The following is a 27140-nucleotide window of genomic DNA, read 5'->3' as shown; positions in this document are numbered from 1 at the left end:
GGCTATAGGCTAGACATCTATTTACCTATAGAGAGGAACAGAAGGAGAGAGAAAAGCACAACTAACATAGACATGAATAAATTCACGTAAACAAGGGAATGTCTTTTCTGGAAACAATCTTAAAGGCTAAATTACAGAAATGCCAATATGTTATTTTTATAAAACACCAGTTAAGAAAGAGTAGACAGGCACTGCAACACTAGTCATTCAAAGCATGCAGCTTACTTCCACACCACCTCTTTTTTAAAAAAAAAAAAATTTTTTTTTAAGGTTGATTCATTTTTCAGAGGCAGAGACAGAGCACGAGCGGGGGAGGGGCAGAGATAGGGAGAGACAGAATCCGAAGCAGGCTCCAGGCTCTGAGCTGTCAGCACAGAGCCCAATGCGGGGCTCGAACCCACAAACTGTGAGATCACGACCTGAGCTGAAGTCGGATGCTCAACCAGCTGAGCCACCCAGGTGCCCCACACCACCTTTTCTGTTGCCTCTTCTGCCTCAGGTGTGTTGGTTCACCTCAACTTTCTATTACAACTCTTAGATTTCCCTTAATCTTCTGGACCAAAGAGAATTTACAATTTTGCCACATGTGCAAGGTAGGGTGCTAAAATCTGGAGACATTACCATACCATCCACATTTTAAGAATAACACGGGGGGCGCCTGGGTGGCTCAGTCAGTTAGGCATCCGACTTCAGCTCAGGTCATGATCTCACAGTTTGTAGGTCTGAACCCTACATCGGGCTCTGTGCTGACAGCTCAGAGCCTGGAGCCTGCTTCGAATTCTGTGTCTCTCTCTCTGAGCCTTCCCTGCATGTGCTCTGTCTCTCTCTCTCTCTCTCAAAAATAAATAAACATTAAAAAAAAAAAAAAAAAAGAGTAACACGGGGTATTTTATAACCAATTCTCCACTAAAATGAAAACTCCATAAGAAGCTTTTCCAGGGCACCTGGGTGGTTCAGTTGGTTGGGTGTCTGACTCTTGATTTCGGCTCAGGTCATGATCTCATGGTTTTTTGTTTTTTTTTTAAATATTTTTTTTAACGTTTATTTTATTTTTGAGACAGAGAGAGACAGAGCATGAACAGGGGAGGGCCGGAGAGAGAGGGAGACACAGAATCGGAAACAGGCTCCAGGCTCCGAGCTGTCAGCACAGAGCCCGACGCGGGGCTCGAACTCACGGATCGTGAGATCGTGACCTGAGCTGAAGTCGGCCGCTTAACCAACTGAGCCACCCAGGCGCCCCATGATCTCATGGTTTTTAAGATCGAGCCTGCATAGGGCTCTGGGTGCCAGCCTGGATCCTATTTGGGATTCATTCTCTCTCTCTGTCTCTCTCCTTCCCTCTTTCTCTTTCTCTCTCTGCTCCTCCCCTACTTGTGTGCACACGTGTTCTCTCATTCTCTCTCTGTCTCAAAATAAATAAGCTTGAGAAAAAAAAGAAAGCTTTTCCATTTTACTATTACCTACAACCAAACTGAATGCCTGGCAGAGAAGGTATTCAATTTATAGTTACAGAATGAAAAGAGAAGGTCTCATAATTCTTGGTACTGATGGACAAGATAAACAGAGTAGAGGAATGAATGAAGTGTGGAACTATGGAAGTCAAAACTGGAAAGCTATAGCCTTCGGGTGCCAATTACTCAAGCATTCAAATTTGAATTAAAGGGAGTAAAAAACCTTCGGATGGGGTAAATTTAAGAAGTAGTGCTGGGGGTATTTCTAATTTACAATGGTTCATTTCCTAATTTACAGTGGAAGATTTTGTAAAAAGCAGAGTCAATAATGCATTCTATCCAAACTTCTTTTCTTTTTTAGCAAATTATTTTAGCACACTAATGAAAGCGTTTCTTTTTTTAAAAACGGAGATATAACTGATGAAACATTTTATTAGTTTCAGGTGTACAACATAATGATTCAATATTTGTTATATATTGTAAAATAATCAAAATAAGTCAACATCCATCACCATATACAGCTATCAACATTTATTCCATTTGTGATGAGGACTTTCAAGATCCACTCTCCTAGCTGATTTCAAATACGTGATACAGTATTACTAAGTATAGTTACCATGCTGTATGTCCCCATGAGTTTTATTTACTTCCTCCATTTTGCCTCCCCCTACCTCCAGGCAACCACCGGTCTATTCTCTATATCCATGACTTTTTTTTTTTTTTTTTCTGGTTTGTTTTTTTAGATTCTGCACAGAAGGGAGATCATATAGTATTTAGCACTATCGATAAAAGCATTTCTTGCCTATTTTGACAGTAACACAAAACTTAGTGCACCTGAAGTAAGGTCATTTTGTGGGAGAATCTCTATGTATCATTTAACCTAGGTGAACCCGTGGCTTTAGTTTCATGGAGACAGTATGATGGTGTATAAGGACTAGAGAATTTAGAATTATAGAAAGGTCTAGAATAGAATTATTATTCATTACTAATCAGCCCTCTAATTCCAGAAAAGTGGACCTCATAAAAGTTAGTTTCTCCCTCTATAAAATGAAGTCAGTAAGTCCAGATCTCTGGGTTTTCTTGAGATTTAAATGAGATAATTCATTGGGAAATCGCAAGCAATTGGTGTCACTTTCTTTATTTTCTTTCAGGGAGAAATCTGTATTTTCCCTTTGGAATCATAATTTAAAAATAGTACCTTTAAATCATCATGCCTTCTATGTTTTCAAAATACAGCCAACATGGGCAGAAATACATGCACAAACAAGCTCTCTCACCTTAGCTCTCCTCTCCCTGTCAGCTGGGGTGTCTGTCCAGACCGATCGATCCCCAGATTTCTCATCGGCTCGTCTCTTAAAAGTTCTGGGCCCGAGACCAAAGTCTTTCATTTCTGGAGGAAGCTCAGTCATCCATGACTCTCTTGTAATTGGTTTAGATGAATGCTTTAAGAGAAGTAAAAAATCAAACAGTCAAAAAAAAAAAGTAGCTCAGAAAGTGTTTGTAAGATACTGTATAAGTGGTCATGTTTCTCAATTGAGGCTTTAAGAGAAAGAATTTAATATAAAGGATTATATTTTGTCATATATGTTACAATTACCTCATCCAATTTATTGTTCTTTTGACTTTGTTATCTTCTGCCACACAGAAATTTTTAAATAGGCAAATTTGCTGGTCTTTTCCTTTTACAACTTCTAGGTTACCTTGCTCCTAAGTTTTCTTTATATACATATTGCATCTATTTTATTTATATTATTAATTATATTATTTATTTATATTACTTATATACATAATGCATATATTTTCTTTCATCTTGATTTTAAAATTTAGATTTTTAATCCATTTAGCCAATTTCTCAGAGTATAGTATATTTAAAACTTACATCATCTCCTCTGGTCAGTTTTTCTTTCATTCTCTGGGCCCTTTTTTCAAACTCTGTCGTGACGCTGTAGTTAACTGGTCCTTTTACAGGCATGGGTCCAACAATGTCCTCATCTTCACTGCTGTCTGTTTCCTTTTGAAATAAGACATTGCCTTTACACCAGGAGCAGAGCTATAGGTTAGAGAAAATGATCCTAAAATACTTAAAATTTCACTGCAACGGATTACTTAGAGACAATAAGACAAAAACGCAAACAATGTATTGCTGGCTAATCACTGAGCAATGAGGACCTTTTCTTCGCCTAAAATCATTGTTGCACCATGTGCTAACTAACTTGGATGTAAATTATAAAAAAATAAATAAATTATAGAAAAAAATACTCTCACGGTATCAGTAGTGAAGGTGTTAAGAATAACAACAACGACGAGAGCTATTATAAGTTGAAAGTGTTCTGACTTAATCCTCACCAACAGCCCTCTAAGACAAGGATAACAACCTGCATGATACTGACATGAAACTAAGCTCACCCAGGCGCCAATGGCTCTTGCCTTCTCTCTCCTGTTCTCTTCCCTCCAACCACACTGGACTTCTTTTAAAAAAAATTTTTTTTTTAATGTTTATAGTTTTGGAGAGTGAGTCGGGGAGGGGCAGAGAGAGAGACAGACACAGGATCTGAAGCAGGCTCCAGGCTCTGAGCTTTTAGTACAGAGCCCAACACGAGGCTCAAACCCACGAACTGCGAGATTATGACCTGAGCCGAAGTCGGATGCTTAACTGACCGAGCCACCCAGGTACTCTCACACTGAACTTCTAAAGCCCTAACTTTCCTCCTCTCTACATTGCTTTCTCTTCAAATAAGCTATCTGTGCTTTCTGGAACAATCTCTCCTGCCCTCTTTGTTGAGACATCTCCAACTCATCAGTCTTCAGTTTAGACATTTTCTCAGAAACAAAGACTTTTTCTCATTTCTTTAGGTTAGTTTAGATTCCCCTGTCATGGTTCCATAGTATTTTGTCGCACCCTTTTTTTTTTTTTTAATTTTTTTTAACGTTTATTTATTTTTGAGACAGAGAGAACATGAATGGGGGAGGGTCAGAGAGAGAGGGAGACACAGAATCTGAAACAGGCTCCAGACTCTGAGCTATCAGCGCAGAGCCCGATGCGGGGCTCAAACTCATGGATGGTGAGATCATGACCTGAGCCGAAGTCGGATGATCAACCAACTGAGCCACCCAGGCGCCCCTTGTCTCACCTTTTGAATCACTCATAATGTTAGATGTTTGTGTAATGTCCATATTCCCCACTACCCTGCAGGTTGATTAGCGTGATTATCTGGGACTATGTCTAACGTACTCATTCATTCAACAAATACTTCCGAATGTCCCCTAGGGAGAAGACAAAATCTCCGTCCTCAACATTCTAGTGGGGAGAGGTCAACAATAAACAGAAAGAAGCAGTAACAGATGGTATCTGAGGTGTTGATAGATGCTACGGAGAGAATTAAAGGCTGGAAGGAGAGATGAGTAAAGGGAAGAGGAGATAGTAATTTTGAGCTAGGAGGTCAGAAACGACCTCACTAAGGTGACATTCCAGCCCAACACAGAAGCTCTGAGAGGCAAGCCACATAGATATCTAGGGGAAGACCACTCTGGGGAGAGTTTGCAGGAAAGAACAGTCAGGGGCAGGAGCCTGCTGGGCGTAAGTGAGGAGGTATAGCAAGGAGCACAGTGTGGTCAGATTGACGTTAAGAGAGAAAATCATGGAGCTCAAGGAGACATCACAATGTGTAGGGCTCTAGTTTTAATTTAATTAAAAAAATTTTTTTAATGTTTATTTATTCAATTAAAAAAATATTTATTTACTTTTGAAGAAGAGAGAGACAGAGCATGAGTGGGGGAAGAGCAGAGAGAGAGGGAGACACAGAATCCGAAGCAGGCTCCAGGCTCTGAGCTGTCAGCACAGTGTAATGGCTCTGTTTTTTTATTGTTTTTATTTTTCATTTTTCTTAAGTAATCTCTATGTTTCACATGGGGCTCAAGCTCATGACACCACAATCAAGAGTCGCACGCTCTACGGAGCCAGCCAGGTGCCCCAGGGTTTGGCTTTTATGTAGAGAGAGGAGGAGCAGTGTGATAGTTCTGAGCGTGAACTATCATTTTACCCAGGCTGCTCTAGCTGCCGTGTTAAGAGGAGGTAACAGAAAAACAAGGTTTAAAATATCAAGATCGATAAACAGATGAACTGTGATTTGACTTAGACTAGGGGAGGAGCAGAAATGGTTGGACTGTGGATGTCCTTTGAAGGTGGGAGCAACTAGACTTGTTGACAGACTCATTCCTATGACCATGTGCCTCATACACTGTAGTAGGTACTCTCTAAGTAGCTGTTGCAGGAAGGAGTAAATCACTCTGAAGTTCATGGTCTTAACCACTGCATTATATTTTCCTTGGTCACAGCCACAGTGTAACTGCTCAGTTCTCAATAGAGATGAACATCCAGGAAGTTACTACAGGATAACAGACTGAACAGGTGATCTAAAGCATTAAGAACTGGGCGTAAGGGGCACCTGGCTGGCTCGGTCAGGAGAGCAAGCAACTCTTTTTTTTTTTTTTTTTATTAAAAAAAAAAAACAACACTTTTTTAATGTTGTTTTTTTTTTTAATTTATTTTTGAGACAGAGCATGAGCAGGGGAGGGGCAGAGACACAGGGAGACACAGAATCCGAAGCAGGCTCCAGGCTCTGAGCTGTCAGCACAGAGCCTGATGCGGGGCTCGAACTCACAGACTGTGAGATCATGACCTGAGCTGAAGTCGGTTGCTTAACTGACTGAGACACCCAGGCGCCCCGAGAGCAAGCAACTTTTGATCTTGGGGTTGTGAGTTTGAGTCCCTTGTAGAGTGTAGAGATTACTTAAAAGTAAATCTTTAAAAATAAAAAACTTAAAAAGAAACAAAAAAGAACTGGGTTTAAGCTTTGGCTTTGATTAGTGCAAAGTGTGCGATCTTGGGTAAGTTACCAAATTTCTCTGGTTTTTAGTATCTGTCAGATGGCGGATAATATCTATTTCATAAGGTTGCAGAGAAAATAATATCCATATATGGGGAAAAAGCATTACAAATTATAAAGTACTCTACAAATCTCAGCTATTGGTAAGGACCAGGCCTCTAACAAGAAAACAGCTTTCATACTTGACTCTAAAATCATTGACCTATTTTTTCATAAAATCATTTAACCACCAGCTTTGTTAAATACGGGTACCAGAGATGGATGGATAAGAACTAATCTCAAGGTAGACCATTATCAAAAAATTCCTCAGCTGTCTTTTTTTCAGGTCAAATCACCATGATTCCTTAAACTTTTCATCATGTTGTATTTTCTGGCACTGTAAACATTGCCTTCAAGGATGAGAAGCATGAATAGATCACATTCTGTCAACATGTAACTGCCTTGTTATTTTTTTATAACATCTCATTTCTGTGACAAGCTTCTGATTTAGTATACCTTATAATCTTAGATTAATGTGGATGCAACTGTGTGACTGCGTGTTAGTTACATTTGAGCCAAATGATCACATAGTTATTACTCTGCGAAGTCTTGAGTTTGTTACATCTTATGCTTTAATCAAAAAATTTCCAAACCTCATAGTTGAAATATGATGATACTTGTTGTCCTGGATCATCTCGGCCTTTGTCACTTTTCTGAGTAGATTTAATAAAACCAGGTGGTAATGCAGGACCTATTATAGGCCTGAAAAATAAAATGTACCTTTAACATTCTCCCTGATTTTCAAAAGCAGTTTTTAGAATAAGCATTCACAAAAAAGAAAAAGAAAAAAAAAAACCCAAGTACTAACAAATGTTGAAGATGAGAATTTCATGTAACATATTATTTGTATTTTATAACCTAGTATTTTTCTATAGTATCTTAAAAAAATACAATTTTCTCATTTTTATTTTCTATTTGTTAGTCAATGCTAAGATACTAAACCAGTAATTCTCAATGGCAGTGATGTATATCACTTCCTAAAAGAACTCCGTTAAATAAAAATAGTATTTTTTAAAAATTCCTTATTAAGAATTAAAGCCTGTGAAGATATTTTTCTATTTTGTGCCTTGGCTTTCAGTTTTGATATTCACTGACCACTGACAGGTGCATTAGGCGTGTTATAGTTATAGTCAGAACTCCTTAAGTATAAATTGAGTTCTAAGAACATAAACGGTGCATGCATACAGAGATGTCGGCAATTTATGGTTACATGTGCCACGGGAGGATACAAATCTGAACATTGTCCTCACTACGGAAGTGCACAAGAATGAAAAGTCATTTGAGACCTACAGACAAAGGAAAAGGTGCTGTGCTAGCCACATTTCAACCAGAGCACTTTTCTGTTTCCTTCAAACAACCCCTAAGTCATTCCATTTTCTGGGTGAGCAAAATAAGGCCCAAGGACACCACACACTAGCAAGTGTCAGTGCTGGCGTTTGAACCCTGGTCTCCTCGAGGCCAAAGTTCATTTTCTTTCAAGGGGACCTATTGCTACATTTCTGAGGGAACTGACATCAGTCCAAATGGGAGAAGTGCCTAAAATCTGGGGCTTACAAAGAGAAAGCCTTACTTCAGGGAAAAAATAACAGAGACAAGATATTTTCTACTCTCTTTCATACTTTACGTTTCTTAATTCTTTCATACCAATGTTTTCCCCAGAGATGTCGCTGTACCAGTATTAACAAGCAAGATGGCAATGAAGTCCTAAGCTGGCTTTTCCAGGTTGCATTGTGTTCAATCAGAGCCTCACAGACAGGCTTCCTAGCAGAGGAAAATTGGTACTGACTCAGAAGGTCTGGGTTCTGATCCTGGCCATTTAACAGCCAAATACAACTCTCAAGAAAGACATTGCTGTACTTCTAACAATGTGCTTTCTTGAAAGGAATGTTATGACCCAGTGGTTAGCAAATTTTCTGTAAAAGGCCAGAGAGGACATTTTAGGCTTTGAGGGCCATATATGGGTCTCTTAGGCATGCTGGTCTTTGTTTTTTAGATGACCCTTTAAAGATTATTCTTGGCTTGGTGGCATACAAAATCAGGCAGCAGAGAGTCTAGCCTTATTTCCAAAAGGTCCAAAGTTAACATGAAAATTGGAGCTGAGAGATAGGATTGTAAAGTTTGAATATAAAATATACAATAGTTGGGGCGCCTGGGTGGCTCAGTCTGTTAAGCATCCGACGTCGGCTCGGTCACGATCACGCAATTTGTGAGTTCGAGCCCTGCGTTGGTCTCTGTGCTGTCAGTTCGGAGCCTGGAGCCTGCTTTGGATTCTGTGTCTCCCTCTCTCTCTGCCCCTCCCCCACTCACACTCTCTCTCTGTCTCAAAAATAAATAAAAAAACCACATTAAAATATACAAGTCTTTTTGACTTGTTCTCGCATACTGGTAACAGTGCTCTGAATTATAAACAAGGTGGTGTACAATTACGTATTCAGCATTAAAAACTTTATAATTCTGAGAAGATAGGAATCAAAACTTACTATATGCTTACCTGGGGCCAGGCATCATGTAAGAGGCGCGCGCACACACACACACACACACACACACACACACGTATGTGCATGTATGTAAATATGAAATCTCAATCATCACAATTTTGAAAGGTACGTGTTGTTATCCTATTTTTCAGATGGCAATTCTGAGGTACAGAGAAGTTAGTCAAATTGTTTAACGTGGCACACAGGAATTGTTCTTTCTGTCACCAAATAACTAAGAAAGCATCTAATTTTAAAGGTAAATACCAGGATTCCAGCCCCAGGCCTACTGCTTACTATGTGTGCAACCTTATCTATTTAAGAAAAGGGCGAAGAGGGATAATGCTGCACTCAGTCTATCACAGAGCACTCTTGTGAGCATTAACTAAGGGATGTGGAGGTTTTTTATAAACTACAGAAGTGTTTATAGGCATGTAAATAATCATTTTTGTTAGAGGAAACAGTTACTTTCCCCTATGTGTTTCAAATGTTCTATAAATCTGTAAGTTAAAAAACAACTTTGGACAGCACTTTATTGAATCAACAAACACCTACTGAAATAGTTGGAAAAGACTGGCCTGAAACACTACACATTGTCACCTGGGAGGAGAATCATCCTGCTTTTTAAATCCAGGAGGAAGAGCTGGTCCAAAAAACCCTTCATCATCATCGTCATCATCCTGAGTTCTCCTCTGTTTTCTAAAAACACAGTAGTACAACGTTACACAAATTTTTTTCACAGAGAATTTTAAGTTTTAAAGGAAGCATTAACTCCAACTAGTTGTATGAACACTGAAACAATAAATTCATCTTGCCCAATGAGAACAAATGGACACCACAGTTGATCTTATATCAACCTTTTCCTGGAATTTATTTTTGGCCTAAAATAGTGCCATATTTTCTATGGCAGTAGTTTTCTATATTTTCTATAGTGTTAAAGATTCCACTTTACTGAGGTTTCGAAGAGTCTACTTGCTGAATGTTTTTGAGCAAAAAGTTTGACGCTAGCTTTTTATCTCATGCAGGAAGGTTTTAAGTTGCTAGTTCTGTCTTATCTTTAAAACGCATCAAAAAACCCTTGCTACCCGATACTAAACAAAAATTCCACTTTTCTTTACATGGACCCATGGCAAGGAAGGGTAGTTAGAAGGAAATCATTTACTTAAGCAAAAACCGTACACTGCATAAATAATTTCTAAAAGAAATCCTATGGCTCATCTAGAATATGTATTTAGACACTTTTACCTTAAGAAAAAATCTTTTAGATAAGAACTTAATTGAAATCCTAGATGTCTCCACAACTATCTACTACAATAAATTTCCTTCTAGAAGGTGTAGTTCCTGACGAAGTGCATTTCTTCCTGTGCTGTAAAAATACAGATATGGCATTCCTGACTATCTGTTCCAGCCAAAGTATACTAGGTTTGAAGCTTGGTTTATTTAAGTGACTGACCTTGCACTTGGACCAGTGTCATCTTCTTCAGATTCTTGATTTCCTTCTTCGTACAATGAACTACTGTCCTCATCACTGTCTGATGACTCTGAGCTACTGCTTTTATAATTAGGGGGTAAAGCTGGTCCTGCAACTATAGGAAATTTCTTGTTTAAGTCACAATTGGTCATAATCGTTGCAATTATGCATAACTGTGCAATTATGCATAAACTGTTTCAATGAACCCCTTAGCCAACACTTTATACTTCATATTTTTATAAAAGTATACATTTTATATTTTCTTACACTATATATCTTTCCAGCACTCGCTGGCTATTACTTATTATGAACTTTTATCTCATTTGTTCCTGTTTTGTGCACAAAACAAATAAGGGAAGGGATTCAGATTAAAAATGGAAGGACTAGCCTTAGAAGAAGGTAGTGCACCTTTTCTATTGTAATCACAGGGAAGACAAAAAGGCTGAGCAAAGATTCAGGGAAGTTTTCAGGCATAGTGCAGAAAATAGAGTTAGTTCTTTTAAGATGGCATTTACTCTTCCAGTGAAGTAGAGGGAAAGACAGTCTGAGGAAGAAAAAGAGGCTTTTAAAAAACCATGGTTGAGATTAGGGAGAGAACTGCATGGGGAAACTGTCTGAGGACTGCTGGGCACAGCTGAGAACCCAATTAGGGAGGAGACTGTAATTTTTCGTAACATTAGCCTGTGGTGCTGTGAAGTTTTTTCTAGCAGCATTTGGAAGGCTGGATGTAGGCTCATAAGAAGGTAAACATTTGGAATGATCTAGAGCTGGGTTTTTGCCAGATGAGTTTAACAGAATACTGAATGGTTAAGGCAGCTGAAAACATTGCAAGACAATGGATGAATTGATGGACTGTGAGGTCTAAGTCAAATAGGGGCAGAAGCAATTAAAAGGAGGAGGCCAAAAAGGATAGAAGGCAGGGTCTGCAGAGCTCAATGAGGTTAAACAACAACAACAACAACAACGACAACAACAACAACAACAACAACAACAACAAAGTCTAACAAGAATAACTGAATGAGAATGATAAGGGGTTCTTGCTGAGAAAGAAACTTGAATTTAAGTTTTCAGAGATAGAACAGAGTCCAGTGTGTGATTAGAAATGCAGCTGAAATTCGTGGAGGTGATGGTCATTGCAGAGTCTGAAGTTGGAGTCAAAATAGCGAAGGCTCCACCTATTTCCCACAAGGCAGCATCTGGAGTACATGGACTGGTCTTAAGAAAACATCTCCACACCCCTCTCCCCGAGTTTTCTAATGACATGATCTCAGGGGACATTTCCCAGCATTCAATATTCCAAGGTATTTGAGTAAAGTTAATTTGTTCCATCTCAGACCTGTGTGCTCACTCCCTCTTCCAAACTCAGTGATCTCTTTCAGGAGGGTAGCTGAGTGTGAGGAACACAGGACAGATATCAGACTGGGTTCAAGAATCCCCCACCTGAGAGAAATTCTGGTGCATGCTACAACATGGATGAACTCCAAAGACATTACGTTAAGTGAAAATGCCAGTCACAAGAAGATAGATACTGTATGATTCCACTTATCTGAGAGACCTAGAGTAGTTAAATTTACAGAGACAGAAAGTAGAATGGTGGCTTCCAGGAACTGGGGGAATTGGGAACGGGAACAGGGACTTACTGTTTAATGAGTACAGAAGTTCAATTTTGCAAGAAGAAAAGCATTCTGGAAATGGATAGTGGTGATGGTTACACAATGTCAATGTACTTAGTGATGAACTGTACACTTAAAGGTGGTTAAGGTGGTAAATGTTATGTGTATTCTACCAGAATGAAAAAGAAAAAAACTAGATGCACATTTGTGGTCACATGATTTACAAAGAAAGTGACATTACAGTGCAGTATGGAAGGGAGGGTGATGGATCAATTAGAAACCTGTGAGGAAAAAAATAAATCTTCACCCCTACCTCACACCATATACAAGTATCAACTCCAGATGGACTGCAAATATAAACGTGAAAGATAAAACAGTAATGCTTGCAGGATAAAACAAAGGAGAATAACTCTGTAACCTCAGAAGAGGCAAAGACTACTTAAATAGGGTACAAAAAGCTCTAACCATAAAAGAAGAAAAACTAAAAATCAGAATGTACTGAAATTAAAAACTTCTGTTCATCAACACATACAAATGAAGAGTGAAAAGGCAAGCCACAGAATTAGAGGAGATATTTGCAACATGCATAACTGAAAAAAATGACTTGTCCAGACTACATAAAGAACTCAACAACAAAAAAAAACAACAAAGAACTCAACAGGCCAGTAAGGAAAGACAGATCAGTGGAAAAATGAACAAAAGACTGATTTTAGCAGTATGTACTAAAGCTGAATGTAGACATATCCAGTGATCCAAAAATTTCAAAAGGAATGGAACATGTATTCACTAAAAGGTAGAGCAAACATTAAAGGAGATAGAAATGCATGAAGAGTCTAAAAAGCATTTATTTGGCAAATACAAAGTGCCCACTCTGTATTAAGGCTAGAAGACCTGTAAGCAGATATGCTGACAAGTTATTCAAAAAAGTGTATTAAATATATGATGTAATTAAGTGGAAGAAAACCCTGTGGGGGAAAAAGAGGGCGTGACAATGCTTGGGAGAGTTTGGAAATGCTTCACTGAAGCCTTCGCTGACACTGAAGTTGGGCCTCGGAGGATGGGGTAGGAGTTCGTCAGGTATGTCAAAAAATGCAGAGTGGGGCCAGAAAGCTCCTAGAGAATTTAGAAACTGCGCAGTATTAAACTAGTTCAATACTGGGCTGTGTGTGTCAGGTACAATGACAGGAGGAGAGGCTAGGAAGGCAGGTCGGGGGCTAAGGAGCAAAGCATCCCCTGCAAGAGCCATGAGCACTGTTCGTCAGAAGGCAATATGGCACAGAGGTTAGGAGCACTGGCTGTGTTCTAAATTGGGCTCCACCATTTACCAGCCGTGTGATACGGGCAACAGCCTGGGCTTCAGTGTTCCCGTTTATAACATGGAAATGATCATCTTTACTTCATACGGTTTCTAGGAGGATTAAATGACAATGTGTATCGATCGTTTAGCACAGGGTCCGGCCCGTTAACCGTTAAATGGGAATACATCTTCATTACAATGATTACCATCCCCCCCCTCCCCCCCCCCCCGCTCGCCCCGTTCCAGCGCCACCTCCCCGCTACCGCTAGAGAAGCAAAGTTAGCTCCGGTCCTCTTCGCCCACTTGCCACTGCTCCACCGTTTCAGGCCTTAGATCTCAATTCCGAGAGTGGGGCCGGGCCAGAAAAGGGGTGGACAGGCCTGGCGGGCAGCGAACACCCCGGGCGCTTACCAGGGCTGGGGTCTCGCTCCTCGTCCTCTGCTGTCCCGCGAGCCTTGAAGCCGGGCGGCAGCGCCGGCCCGATCAGATCCCTCGCCATCCGCGGTGGCGGACACCGGTCTAGCCTACAACCCTATCCACGCAGCGTCAAACCTACCCAAAAGGCAGCCCGGGATCCGCCGCAAACGGCAGGAAGTTTGTCCGGCGCCGACCAATGACGTTGCAGCTCGTGGTTGGCAGAGTCCTGTAATTCACGAGACCGGAAGTGACGCATAAGGCTTGCTCCATATTCGCATGCTAGGTTCCCTACCTGGCTGGAGGCATGGCTGAGCCTGCTGGTGATTTCGTGACTTCTAACGGGTGGCTTCCAGCATCCGAGCTGACCCCCACGTTGGGGCCTCTGAGAGACACTGCTTCACTGTCCGACAACTGGATGTTCTGGGCAATGCTGCCGCCGCCACCACCGCCTTCGTCGTCGCCTCCCGTACGAGGGTCAGAGCCTTCCTCAGGGGAGCAGCACCCCCAGGAAGCCCAGGCTCTCCCCGAGGCGCCTCCTCCCTTCGACGCCCAGATTCTTCCCGGGGCGCAGCCTCCCTTCGACGCCCAGTCCCCCCTTGATTCTCAGCCTCAACTCAACGGCCAGCCTTCCTGGAATTTCCAGGCTTCTACATCGTGGTACTGGAGACAGTCTCCTGGTGTTTTTCCTGGATATCAGAACACTCCGGGTAGGCTATTACTCCTTTCCTTACCGCCCCTTTACTTTTCTTCTTCCCTTCTTCCCTTTCCCACTTTTCCCTTTCTCTACTTTTGATTCTGCCCTGCACTCTTGGGGGTCTGGTCAGTTAAGGTCTCACAATTTGTTCGACCGGAATGTTTGCTCTGATTGTTCAGTCTGTTTAGCCGCTGAGGAACTGGGAATATAGCAGTGAACGAAACATAGAAAAATCCTTATTTTTATGTAGCTTAACATTTCTTGGTGGAGACAGAATTAAAAAAAAAAAAGCAGTGTGTATTAGAAGACAGTGAGTGCTACCTAGAGAGAGAAAGCAAAGAAGGTGATAGGTAGTTCTGGTGTAATTGTCAGTGTCAGTCATAATGAAGGTGACATTTGAGCAGAGACTTCAAGGAGGTGAGTGATCAGAGCTATGGGGACCGCTGCTGGGGGAATACGGATGCAGGCAGAATGAACTGCAAGTGCAAAGAGCTTGAGGCAGGTGCTATAGATCAGAATGGAAGCCACTGTGGCTAGAGGTGAGCAATCCTGGGGTGGAATTGTAGAAGACTGGGGAAGAGGACAGACCTGCTAGGGCCTTGTAGACGATGGGATTTTGACTTTTTACTCTTGTGATAAGGGTAGTGCGGGGGAGTGGCATAATTTATGTTTTAGAAGGATTAATGTGGCTACTCATGGGAATTGACTTAAAAGGAGATGAATTAGGAAGCTATTGTAGTTATCCAAGTGAGAGATACTGGAGACTTGGACCAGGGCGGAGCTCGGGAGGTGATGAGAAGTGTTGGATTCTGGATCTGTTTTGAAGGTAGGTTTGGGCCAACACGATTTGCAGGGTGTGAGGTAAACTCAAGACAAGAATAACTTAGTTTTTTGCCAGTCAAGCAGAAAGATGTGGATTGAACAGATTTGGAAGAAAGACCAGGAGTTCAGTTTGGAATACGTGTCAAGAAGATATATCAAATAAGCTGTTAGTTTGTACTTTCAGGGGAGATTTGTGGCTAGAGCTGTGAATTTGGGTGTCATCTGCATACAGATCATATTTAAAGCCATGAGATTGTTTACCTAAAACCTTCTTCAACTCTGCCTGAGATTATTTTACACTAACTTGATGCCAAATCAGCCTTTACTGTGTGCCAAATGCTGGGAATATGAATGCGCCTAAGACAGTCCTAAGACAGGTGAGATGGGTTCATAAATAATAACCACAACACAGCATGACTGGTGCTGGAGGCATATGAAAGGTGATTTCAGAGTGTGGAGGAAGTTGGGGAAAGTTTTTGGAAGAAGTGTCTTGGGAGATGTTTAGGATTTTGGAAGAGATACTTTTGTAAGTCGGGGCAAAGAGGTGTGAGTACAAGGCGAGTTCTAAAGATTGCACTTTCTGTTGCGACTGAAGCCGAGTAAGTGGAGGGTATGGGGGAAGAGTAGCATGAGAAAATATACCGGCGTCTCATTGAAGGATTCTGGGAAGTCATTCGTAGATTTTCCAGCAAGCTTGTGACCATTGGAGGATTATTTTTCGGTGGTGTCAGTGCACAGTGTCTATTGGAAGAGAGGGCTTAGGAACTGGAAGACAGTCTGGGAGGCTGTTAAAGTAATCTAGGTGAAGGATCAGGGTTTCAGAGCTGGATCACAGCCATAAGAAAGGAAAGAATTTGAGAGAAAATGTATTTCACAAGGTTGTTTTCCTGGTATAAAATTGATGGTGAAAAGCTGTATTGGGATAGTATTGTTTACATTTCTAATGTTTGAAATAACAAGAAATTTCATCAAGCTTAGAGTAGCCATTCCTTTCTTTGATGCCTTTGAAGCATTGTATGGACATCTAATCTTACCAATTATGTGTTCATTTGAAAAATATTTATTTGGTAGACTAGTCTTAATCTTTGTTAGTTTGTTTGAACTACTTTTCTTCCTAGAAGAGGTAGTTTCTACCCAAGTATTTGTGACATGATAGAGCAAATAAAAATTTAAAAAATTGTATAGTTGCAAATATTTATGGATTTCTTTTTGTTTCTTAGTTAAGCGTTCTTATTTTCCACGAAAATATGATGCAAAGTTCACTGACGTCAACTTCCCTCCCAGTAGAAAACAGAAGAAAAAGGTATTTTTAAAGATATTCTTGAATGGGACACTTCGGTCCCTATGTCACTGTTTCATGCCTTGCGTTTCTAACGTAACTGTTTCAGTGTTTTGCATCCATTATTGACACAGTGGGGCCTTGCTATAATAGGATCTTTAAAGATCTTAGCTTTAAGTAAAAACTTTAAGCAAAATCTTTTTGAGAAGTAAATGGAGAAATTGTAGAGAGAGAAAACATTGAATTCACTTCAATATATTTTCAAAAATAAACATAACAGAATTGTGATTATGAATAAATATAAATGTTATTAAACCTTGGTGAACTAAATATTTATATATTAGCAAATTGGAAGGGGAAGGATGGAATTTAGGGAGAAGAACAGAAGTCCAAACTTTCTCTTATAAAATTGAAAGTATGGAGTTAAGAACAAATTATAATGACATAAACTCTTTATTTTTCATTATCTTTTTCTTTTTGACACAGGGATCTTTTAGGAAAAAATACTTCTGTGATTGAAAAAAGAGCAGTTTCTTCTTCTTGTGTCAAAATCAATTAAAATTAAATGTAATGTTAATTTAAAATAGTTTATATTTAGTTTATCCTCTGTGCCTGAAGTCATGTCTGAAATTGTTCAGGCAAGATTTTTTTGTGTTATTATTGTTACTTTATTTATTTGTTTATCTTAATTCATTGTACTGCTTCAGTTCTTTTCAGTAGTAGATATTTATCATTTTTAGGAACAAAGTTATTGTTTTTTAAAAATCAGGATCAACTCTTTGTTATGCTTCAGGGACCAAATCTTAAAATAGGCTGCTTTCTGAGGAAATTTATAAATCTGGTCTGTTTTAAAGATGTGCATTAATTAGTGTCAGGGCATCTGACTGGCTCAGTTGGTAGAGGATGTGACTCTTGATCTTGGGGTTGTAAGTTTGAACCCCGTGTTGGGTGTGGTGATTACTTAAAAATAAAATCTGGAAAACAAATAATGTCATTAGTTTAGAATGAGTCGAATAAAGTCTACAGCATGAAATTAGTATTCCTCATTTTGACATGAAAACTGTGTAGCTAATATTAACAAAATATTGTACAAGTGTATTAACATAATCCCAATGTTAAACAATAGAAGGCCATTTCCTAGTCTCATTGTAAACAATTTTTTTTGTTTTAAATTTAAGAATAAAAATAGCAAATTGGGAATAAGTAACTGACCTTTACTAAATGATTCTTTTTTGGGGTTAAAACAAAATCTGATATAGTTGTTTTTCCTAAAAGTTGAAATGCTGTTTTGTTTTTAATTTTTTTTATTTTTAACATTTATTCATCTTTGAGAGACAGAGAGCTAGAGTGTGAGTGGGGGAGGGGCAGAGGGGGAGGGAGACAAAGAATCTGAAGCAGGCTCTAGGGTCTGAGTTGTCAGCATAGAACCTGATGCAGGGCTCGAACCCATGAACCTCAAAATCATGACCTGAGCTGAAGTCAGACGTTTAACCAACTGAGCCACCCAGGTGCCCCAAAATGCTGTTTTACCATGAGTATTGATTAGACCATTTTGACATATGCTGTGCCCTTAATTAGATTACCAATTTGATCTACTCGCAGTTTATACTCTACTCAGATTTAACAATTTTTTTATAATGCTTGTTTTTCCTAATATATTTCCTATAGAAAACAAAACAGAATTATCCTTTCATTAGAAACGTATTCAGAAGTTTTCCCCACATACAGGGATTATGTGAGAAAGTACATACTACTGAGAGGATAGTTATATTTTCATCATTGAGTAAACATTTTTTTATCAAAAATCTAATGCTTGTTTTTGTTTGCAGAAAAGAAAGGAACCAGTTTTTCACTGTTTTTGCGATACCTGTGATCGTGGTTTTAAAAATCAAGAGAAGTATGATAAACACATGTCTGAACATACAAAAGTAGGTTTTTCTTGGTTGCCCTGAAGTGTCTTTAACAAAATGAGTATATTTGGTAGAAATTCTGAGCTTTTTTTCCTTAAAAGTTTATAGTTTTCATAGAAATGTCATTTGATGTCTTGACACATTGAGATAGGGACCCTGGGATTTGCAGTTGGAGGGTGGGGAGCCTACTGCTTCAGGAAGAGGCAAGATGGCAGTAAAGAAAGGAGGTCTGACAACTGTGTGTGCTCACCTCCTCTGCTTGGTAAGAGTGCTGGGCCTCACCCCAGTTGCTCTGTGTACCTTTGTGTGTTTTTTCCCCTTTAAGGCTGCCCTTGACCATTTAATCACACTGTGTAATTTGCCATGGCCCATCACTCTCTAAGGTTGGTCTGGACCTTATTAAGTACTTTAAAAAAAAATGCTCTTAATTTGGAAAGGTTCTTTTTCAGTTTATAGGAATGCCCCTTCAACTTTAGGAGTTAAGAAAATTTTATAACTTTGCCGATGTCATGTATATACTAAGTAGAGAAGTAAATGATATGTGTTACTGTACTATCTGCTTTGAGAATGTCATTCCTTTTTAAATACAACCTGGTTTGGAGTGCTCTTTATTTTGCTATTGACATAGTTTGGGATGCTGTCTATCCCACATAGATGGGATAACTATGTAGCTCAGTGAGATTATGTTTGAATATGCAGTAGTAGGGTAAAATTAACATAGAAAACATTGAATAGTCTTTTTCTTTAAACTCTTGCAGTGTCCTGAGGTAGATTGTTCTTTTAGTGCACATGAGAAGATTGTCCAGTTCCATTGGAGAAATGTAAGTTCTTGTGTGAATTTTTGTTTTGTTTTTTCATGTTCTTTTTAATTCATTGATTTGTTATCTTCACAGCTCTTCATTTACATAGCCTAGTAATAAGTAACATGGAGTACTTTGTATTGTTCAGTTTTTTTTTTTTTAATTTTTTTTAACATTTATTTATTTTTGAGACAGAGAGAGACAGAGCATGAACGGGGGAAGGTCAGAGAGAGAGGGAGACACAGAATCCGAAACAGGCTTCAGGCTCTGAGCAGTCAGCACAGAGGCCGACGCGGGGCTCGAACCCACGGACAGTGAGATTGTGACCTGAGCTGACGTCGGACGCTTAACCGACTGAGCCACCCAGGCGCCCCTGTATTATTCAGTTTTATCTTCACAGACCACTATGTGAAATAGATAAATATTGGCCAGAATTAACATTAAAAAAAAAAAAAAAAAAAAGATTTACCGAGCGCTTTAGAACTGATTTCTGCACTTGAGTTTCTTGACCACAAATTCTTTGCTTGCTTTATTATGCCATGCTGCTTCAAATCGTTCTGTGTATTCATTATTTCTTTAGCTACCTCACTCAATTTTGGGTGATGGGTCATTCATTTGGGTACATGATGGTAGTTGAGATATGGGTGACATACCTACTTTGTAACCAAAATTGCATTACTCCTTTTTTCCTTATCAATTGCACTAATCTGAACACATGAGAAATTATCCCTTTTTCTTTAAAGGGAAAGTCACAATATGGATGGGTAAAACCTGCTTACTTAGTTTTAAATTTGTCTCTGCTAGTAAATTTAATGTTGAATACAGAGTCTCCATTATTCCCCATAATTGAAATTTAGTCAGAAACATACGATATGAGGAGGACTGGCTGGCTCAGTCAGTAGAGTGTGCGACTCTTGATCTCAGAGTTGTGAGTTCAAGCCCCACGTGGGCGTGGAGCCTGCTTAAAGATAAAAAAAGATTAAAAAACCCCCAAAACCCAAACATATACAATATGCTTCCTGATGTTCATCAGGCTTTTTCTCCCTAGATGCATGCTCCTGGTATGAAGAAGATCAAGTTAGACACTCCAGAGGAGATTGCAAGATGGAGGGAAGAAAGAAGGAAGTGAGTCAAGAGTTCAGAACTAGTGACGTAATTTTTCTTCTGTGTCAAGGCTGAGTACTTCCAAATAATGGCCATTCTGGCTCTAATGAGTAATTTGAAAAAGGAAATTTGGTGTTTTTTAACATTGCAAATATTCATCTGAAAACGACTAGTACTAATATTGCTGTTCTTCCGAGTTGGTATACAGTGACTTTGAGATTGTTACTTGATGTTTCAAATATAAGCATTACAATTTTATTAGGGTAGTTTTGATTCATTGAATTCCCTTATGATGTTGGTGCTAGGGGATAGGACAGTAAGCCATATTATATGAGGCTATTATTGAATAAGTTTTTAGAAAACCTAATAGGAGTTCTTTGTAAATGACTGGTTACATAATGGGACTGTAGTCTACTCTTTGAGGGGAGCTACTACATGCCCCCTGTGTCAGAAGTTCAATGTCGAGGCAGTAATGAGTGGGTACTCTTACTAAAAAAATATATAATGCTTTGCTGTGTTTTTCCTTTGATTTTTTTTTTTTTTTTTCCCCCAGCAAAAATTTGTTGACTGACTGCAGCATGCTAGGTAGAGGGAGTACAACAATGATACACAGGTTTATCCTTAATTATAAAAGGCCAGGGATTCTTTCCTTTAAGTAATGTCTAAGAAATTTGGCCATGTGACTTAGGGCTTTATGCTTATTAAGGAAGAACATTTACTAGATGTCTAGCTAGGATATTCTATGAAAAACCCCAGTGGGACACTGTTTTATTGTCTTCTCAGAAAGGACTATAATATCATCCTGAAGCTGAAGCTAAGGCAGAACTCTTAGAATGGTCAGACGCATTTTGAAGTCAAACAGTGTTTTTCTGGCATTAAAAAATGAAGAGAGCCTGAGATGAAAAAGGGGATAGTTCTCTTCTAAGGTCAAGAAAGATACTTGAAACTTTTGACTGGCGGGTCAAATTTTTACTTTGTTCAGCTTAATTGAAGGTTTTAGTTTATTTTTAAATTCAACATTTTTATGTGTAATGAATTATTTGAGACTATGTACTTTATGAAAAAAAGAATGTTAGTAAAATTATAGGTATTTGTTATCTTCACTCCCATCATCCTTAAAGTCTTGGATATATGAGTGAGATAAGCTTGATCAGATGCCCAGCAAACAATAAAACATGACATGGCATGTTTTATTATTTTGTTAATACCTGCCTTGAGTACGGTGTGAGGTTGAGTAAATGTCCCAGTGAAACACACCCCAGAGTTATCATACGCTTTATATAGCACTCACTGCCGCGCTTTTAAACTTCTTAAAATACATGTTTTTGGGTTTTTTTTTTTTTAATTATTTGAGCATAGTTAACATACAATGTTATATTAGTTTCAGGTGTACAGCGTAGTGATTAAACAGGTTTATATGTTTTGCTCACCAGAGTGTAGCTGCCACCTGTCGCCATGCAATGCCGTTACAGTACCATTGGCTATATTCCTGTGCTGTACCTTTTAGCCCTGTGACTTAGTCATTGCATACTTGGAAGCCTGCATCTCCCACTCCCCTTCACTCATTTTACCCATCCCTCCACCCACCTCCCCTCTGGCAACCATCAGTTTGTTATCTGTATGTGTATAGGGAACTTTTTGTTTATTATTTAATTTGCTTAATTTTTCAGATTCCACATATAAGTGAGATCATATGGTATTTGTCTTTCTCTTTCTGACTTATTTCACTTACCATAATTCCCTTCAGGTCTTAAGTTTTTAGTTTAAATCCACTCACATGTAGTATTGTGCCAGACGTTATACTATTAGGTGAAAAAGTTAGTTACTGCCCGTTAAAGCTTTGGAGGTAATTCTGAGGGAAGCCCGCATAAACATAAAGATTTGGAGCCAACTGAGAGCAAATAGAATTTAGTAGATGTGTGTAGTTGTGTCGGTTATTAATATAGTGTGCAGAGATGGAGGGGGTGAAGGGATAAACAGAAGAATTGAATCTTTTTTTTTATTTTTTATTTAAAAAAAATTTTTTTTTTCAACGTTTTTTATTTATTTTTGGGACAGAGAGAGACAGAGCATGAACGGGGGAGGGGCAGAGAGAGAGGGAGACACAGAACCGGAAGCAGGCTCCAGGCTCCGAGCCATCAGCCCAGAGCCTGACGCGGGGCTCGAACTCACGGATCGTGAGATCGTGACCTGGCTGAAGTCGGACGCTTAACCGACTGCGCCACCCAGGCGCCCCAAGAATTGAATCTTTAAGCAAGTAGAGTGTAGCCATGGGTTAATACATGCCTTGGGTACGGTGTGAGGTTGTGACTAAATGTTCCAATGAAATACACCCCAGAGTTATCTTATGCTCTATACAGCGCTCACTGTCTCACTTTTAAACTTCAGCATGGACTTGGTGGATTTAATAGAATTTCAGTCTCATCTTTGGCTCACAAACGAAGGAGTTTAGGCCTCTTGGAGAGAGTATACTAGAATGCCTTTTTCTCTTTATCTCCTTGGCAGAATCTTACTATCTTGAAAGACTGTCTTAAATGTCACTTGGTTTGTCACTCTTTCTCAATCTTCATTTCCTTTATCTCGGTGCTGCCAGAGTGCTAGTCTGTAACAAGTTAAGGAACTTGTACCAGAATGTGAATTTATTCATTACTTTTATTATTCAGAAAATCTTGCTAGGAAAAAGATGTCAGCTGACCTAAACATTTTGCTGAGCGACAGAGGTGACGTATACTCTGGCATCAGTGTGTGGACTGGCTGCCAGTCCATGGCCTGCCCTAACGTAAAGCACTATTTGCTACCTCGTTTGTGAATACGTAGCTTAGTAATATGACCACAGTAGCGCGTGTTGCCTTCTATTATAGTTGGCCCTAGTCTTGGACATCTTTGATTCTGCTGCACTTCGCACTGTGCCTGGAGCTTCGTATGTGGAGGATAAATGCTTGTTGATCGAATTTCTTTTTGTTGTTGTTGTTGTTGTTGATTGAAGTCTTGTTAAGTGGTGCAGAGTAGGAAGACCCAGTCTTGGCATGAGGGAGCCAGTTGCATTGTCAAAGTAGTCAGGACCATGATGTAGTTTGACTTGGTGAAGAATTTTGAAGCATTTTATCAAGTATATATATTTTTTGTTTTGTTTTGTTTTTGTTTGTTTTGTTTTGCTTCTTCGTTTTAATCACCTGGTTTAATGTTTTTCTGATTATTTTACACAGAGGAATAGTAAAACAAGAGGAGTTAACTTCACTTTCTGTCTGATATTTAGTTTTTCAGGAGCGGATGCTACCAGTGTTGAAGATTGTATCCTGCTAGATGGGGTGGAAATGGCCTGACTGCTAAAACACTAACATAGTGCCCTTACTACTTAGCCCTGACTTTGATCATTTGCAAGTTAGTGTAGCTCAGTGGTGCCAGCCCCTTTCATAAATGTTTAATTCTTTTTAGGAGAGTAGCAATGGCTGCTAGTCAGAAAAGATTATAAAGCAACTAAGAAGTTAACTAAGTAAACTTAGTTGTTGAATCTCTCAAGTTTTGAGTTCACTTAACTCAGTAGGAAAAGTCTGATGAGTTTCTGATTTGTCAGCTTTGGTTCTCTTATCTGTAGTCAGTGTGTAAACGGAGTCATTGTATGAACTTTGGGAATATTAGACCACTATTATATTAATGGTCACCACCTCCGTTGACTCTCTGCTACAAGTCTAGCTATTTTACTCTCTCACAATCTTTCCATCCTTCTCAGCCTGTAAGAGAAGGACCTCAATCTGGTCTGGAGGAGTGCAGTGTTCCTTGACAAAGGGAAGTTGAGCTAAACTCAGATCTAACTAGGAAAAGATGAGGGGAGGCAGAGAGTAGTGTCCAGATGGACTGACATGTTCAAGGGACTTGACTATAGGTAAGAGATGACAGAAGCTCTTAAAAGATGGCAGTGTTACAGACAGAGAGAACTAGGTGGGTACAGAACATTTGGGAGATAAATGGGCACTATTTGGTGATAGAATGTGAGGTAGAGGAGGAAACAGGTTTTGAGGAGACTTCCCAGTTCCTGACAGGAACTTGGTGAATCTGAGAGGCGAATCCTGGAAGAGGGTGTGGAGATACTGATTTTGGACATTGTTCAGTATGAGGAGATTCTGAGATACTTACTTGAAGATGTTGCGTAGATATTGGGACTTGGACTGGACTGGGCTGGAGATAGGTATTTTTAAATCATGAAATTACAAATGTAAAGACATTCTCCACAGAGAGGACAGAGTGAAAGGAGAAGGCAGCTTAACAGGATAAAAACCAACAAGACTGCTGAGTTGAGAGCCAGAGAGGTAGAAGAGAGCTAAGAACATGACATGTCACAGAAGCCAGTGGACAGGAGAATTTTAAGAAGGAAGATGTGGTTAGTAGTAACAGTGTAGTTTGCTGTGGAAAGGTCAGATAAAGCAAGAACAAAAAGTGATTATTTGATTTTGTGACATGTAGGGCCTTCTTGATGTGGACACAGGTGATTCATTGCTCCTTCGCTCTTCTCCTTTGAGTTTCCTGCCATCTGTCTACACAGATCTCTGCAGTTCTGACACCCTCCCCAGTGATTCCCAACAAGATGGTTGCAGCTGCCTTTGCCACCTGCCCTTGACATATTTGATGCTCCAACAGAAGTGTGTATACTTTGAATTCCCCTGACTTTTTGAGACTCAGATTGTAATAGTTCATTCAGTACCTTTTCATATTTGGATTTCCAGTGTCCTTCACCTCTGTGCATGCAATTTTAGCCTCTTTTGTGGTCATTCTCTGGACTTTTTGTCCTGAAAATCTTAAAGTTGGGCATACTCCTCTTTTCTAATTTTTTTAAAGTGTTTTTTTTTTTTTTTTTTTTTTTTTTTTTAAGTAATCTCTACACCCAATGTAGGGCTTGAACTCACAACCCCCAAATCAGGAGTCACATGCTCTACTGACTGAGCCAGCCAGGCTCCCCTGGGCATACTCCTCTTTGATCATAACCTCCATTCTGTCCAGCTCTGTTACCTCTGCCTGGTCTGGGACTAGTTGAGACCTCCCATCCCTTACCCCTTTTACTTTCTTCTTCCATCATCCTCTCTGTCTTCCCTTCGCTTCAGCTCCTCTGGTTAATATCTCAGCTCCTTATTCCTTCATCCTTCGTTGTAGCCACCTGGCAAAAATGTCAGCTCTGGCTCAGGTGCTGAGCGCTGTTCAAGAAAATCACACAGTTGAAGTGTTCTCTGCAAGGAACTGACTTAACTGATGAGAAGGCTGGGTCATGTTCTTAGTATTTGTTCCTTGTTGTGCAAAATTAGATGTTCAATAGGCATACATTTCTTGGTTATATAGGTGACTATGTAGAATAAAATTTCAATAAATTTGTTAAACTAATTTTATTTAGTTTAGCCAACAAAGATGCCAGTAAAAACAGCTCCTTAAAAGTGGCAGTCAGGATTCTGTAATGTGGGCTTAACATGCATTTTCTGATTATTTCCACATTTCTTGCTCCTAGGAGCTCTTTGTCCCGGCAAGACCTGTTACTAAGTGTCTCCCAAACAGGTTTTCTGCCCTTTCAGCTTCAGTTTTGCTCATGCGGTTACTTTTAGAAAAATCTTACCTACTCTATCTTTGAGTTTTGCCCTTAGACCAGCTAAATCCTACCTCTTGAGGGCTTTTTCCCCCCCCCATCTGGCTAGAGGACTATCTTGTCCTTCTTTTCTGTCTGCCACTTTAATACAGATGTCCCTTATGATCCTATTAATGAACTTCTTTGCATATGTGTCTTTTTAAAAAAAAAAACTAAATTATAGTCTTTAGAAATATAAATATGTGGCTGTTTTACCTCCTGGTGCCATAGATCTAAGGGATGTTTGTAAATGTTGGTATGTGTTTATGGGACTGGAAAATGTTTTTATTATGGGTGTAATTCTCTTATGGTATATCCAAGTGTTTGTAGAAATTTTGCTGAGATTCATTTTTTTTTTTTTTTTAAATTTTTTTTTTTTCAACGTTTTTTATTTATTTTTGGGACGAGAGAGACAGAGCATGAACGGGGGAGGGGCAGAGAGAGAGGGAGACACAGAATCGGAAACAGGCTCCAGGCTCTGAGCCATCAGCCCAGAGCCTGACGTGGGGCTCGAACTCACAGACCGCGAGATCGTGACCTGGCTGAAGTCGGATGCTTAACCGACTGCGCCACCCAGGCGCCCCGAGATTCATATTTTTAATTCCTGTTTTAAACCATACCTTTGTCGTTTTTATTTATTTATTTATTTTTTTACCTTTGTCGTTTTTAAAGAAATTGGGCAGAAATGTGTTGATCTGATTAATAATTGTGGTTGGAAGCCAGTAATAATAGCTAATAGTACTTAAACTGCTGTGGTTTTGAACATTAAATTCTCACCACATAGGACAGACCATCACTAGACCAGCCAAATTGATGTGTGTCTGAATGCATTTCTTTTCTAAAGTAGCTTCCCCACATGCATATGAACTATGCCCCCTTGTGGTTTTGTGTAAAAAATGCTTTAGCCTTTGAAGATGAAAACCAGCTTAGGTAGCCTGTGTAAAATCCCTAGTAGAAGGCTAGTTTGACTTTCTAATGGTAGCAAGAAATCCTAGTACCCTTTGAATTTATGTTAACGTACGTTTGACTAACTTCTTGACAATCGGTTAGCTTAAAAATTAGAAACATTCAGTATTTCAAAAGGCAAACATTGTATGTGGCTGAGGTCACCAAAAACTTAAAGCAGTAGACACTTGCCTTTCAGACTCTTAACCTAATATGAGCTCTAAGATAAATATATGTGAGGTGGCCATGAGACCACAGGCAAGTAAAGGCTGAATTTTAGCCATGTAGGGATAATAATGACTGGTTAAGGTGTACTTGGAATCTTTGGAAGGC

The 27140-nt window shown here is 39.5% G+C and overlaps 2 protein-coding genes across 7 annotated transcripts in view; one reads left to right on the top strand and one right to left on the bottom strand.

Moving 5' to 3' along the window:
- Positions 1-13833, bottom strand: part of GPALPP1 (GPALPP motifs containing 1) — a 63642-nt gene extending 49809 nt beyond the window's left edge. For all 6 annotated transcript variants that reach the window (XR_009248806.1, XR_009248810.1, XR_009248813.1 and 3 more), the window contains exons 1-6: positions 13643-13833; positions 10304-10436; positions 9451-9549; positions 6970-7078; positions 3331-3462; positions 2729-2893 (exon numbers count right to left, since the gene is read on the bottom strand). Coding sequence is in view for 2 of the 6 variants with exons in the window: in XM_058684854.1 (XP_058540837.1) it covers positions 2729-2893; positions 3331-3462; positions 6970-7078; positions 9451-9549; positions 10304-10436; positions 13643-13730 (726 nt within the window). In the remaining 4 variants the exon portion in view is untranslated. The remainder of the gene's footprint in view (positions 1-2728; positions 2894-3330; positions 3463-6969; positions 7079-9450; positions 9550-10303; positions 10437-13642) is intronic.
- A 66-nt stretch (positions 13834-13899) lies between these two features.
- The window catches only part of NUFIP1 (nuclear FMR1 interacting protein 1), a 40267-nt gene continuing 27026 nt past the window's right edge, over positions 13900-27140 (top strand). Inside the window, exons 1-5 of the mRNA XM_058684822.1 lie at positions 13900-14355; positions 16385-16467; positions 18273-18371; positions 19112-19174; positions 20202-20278. Of these exons, the coding sequence (XP_058540805.1) occupies positions 13953-14355; positions 16385-16467; positions 18273-18371; positions 19112-19174; positions 20202-20278 (725 nt within the window). The 5' untranslated portion in view covers positions 13900-13952. The remainder of the gene's footprint in view (positions 14356-16384; positions 16468-18272; positions 18372-19111; positions 19175-20201; positions 20279-27140) is intronic.

The sequence above is a fragment of the Neofelis nebulosa genome, chromosome 1 (assembly GCF_028018385.1).
Source record: "Neofelis nebulosa isolate mNeoNeb1 chromosome 1, mNeoNeb1.pri, whole genome shotgun sequence".
NCBI lineage: Eukaryota > Metazoa > Chordata > Mammalia > Carnivora > Felidae > Neofelis > Neofelis nebulosa.
The sequence above is the reverse complement of the archived record's forward strand: the minus strand, read 5'-3'. Positions and strand labels throughout refer to the sequence as shown.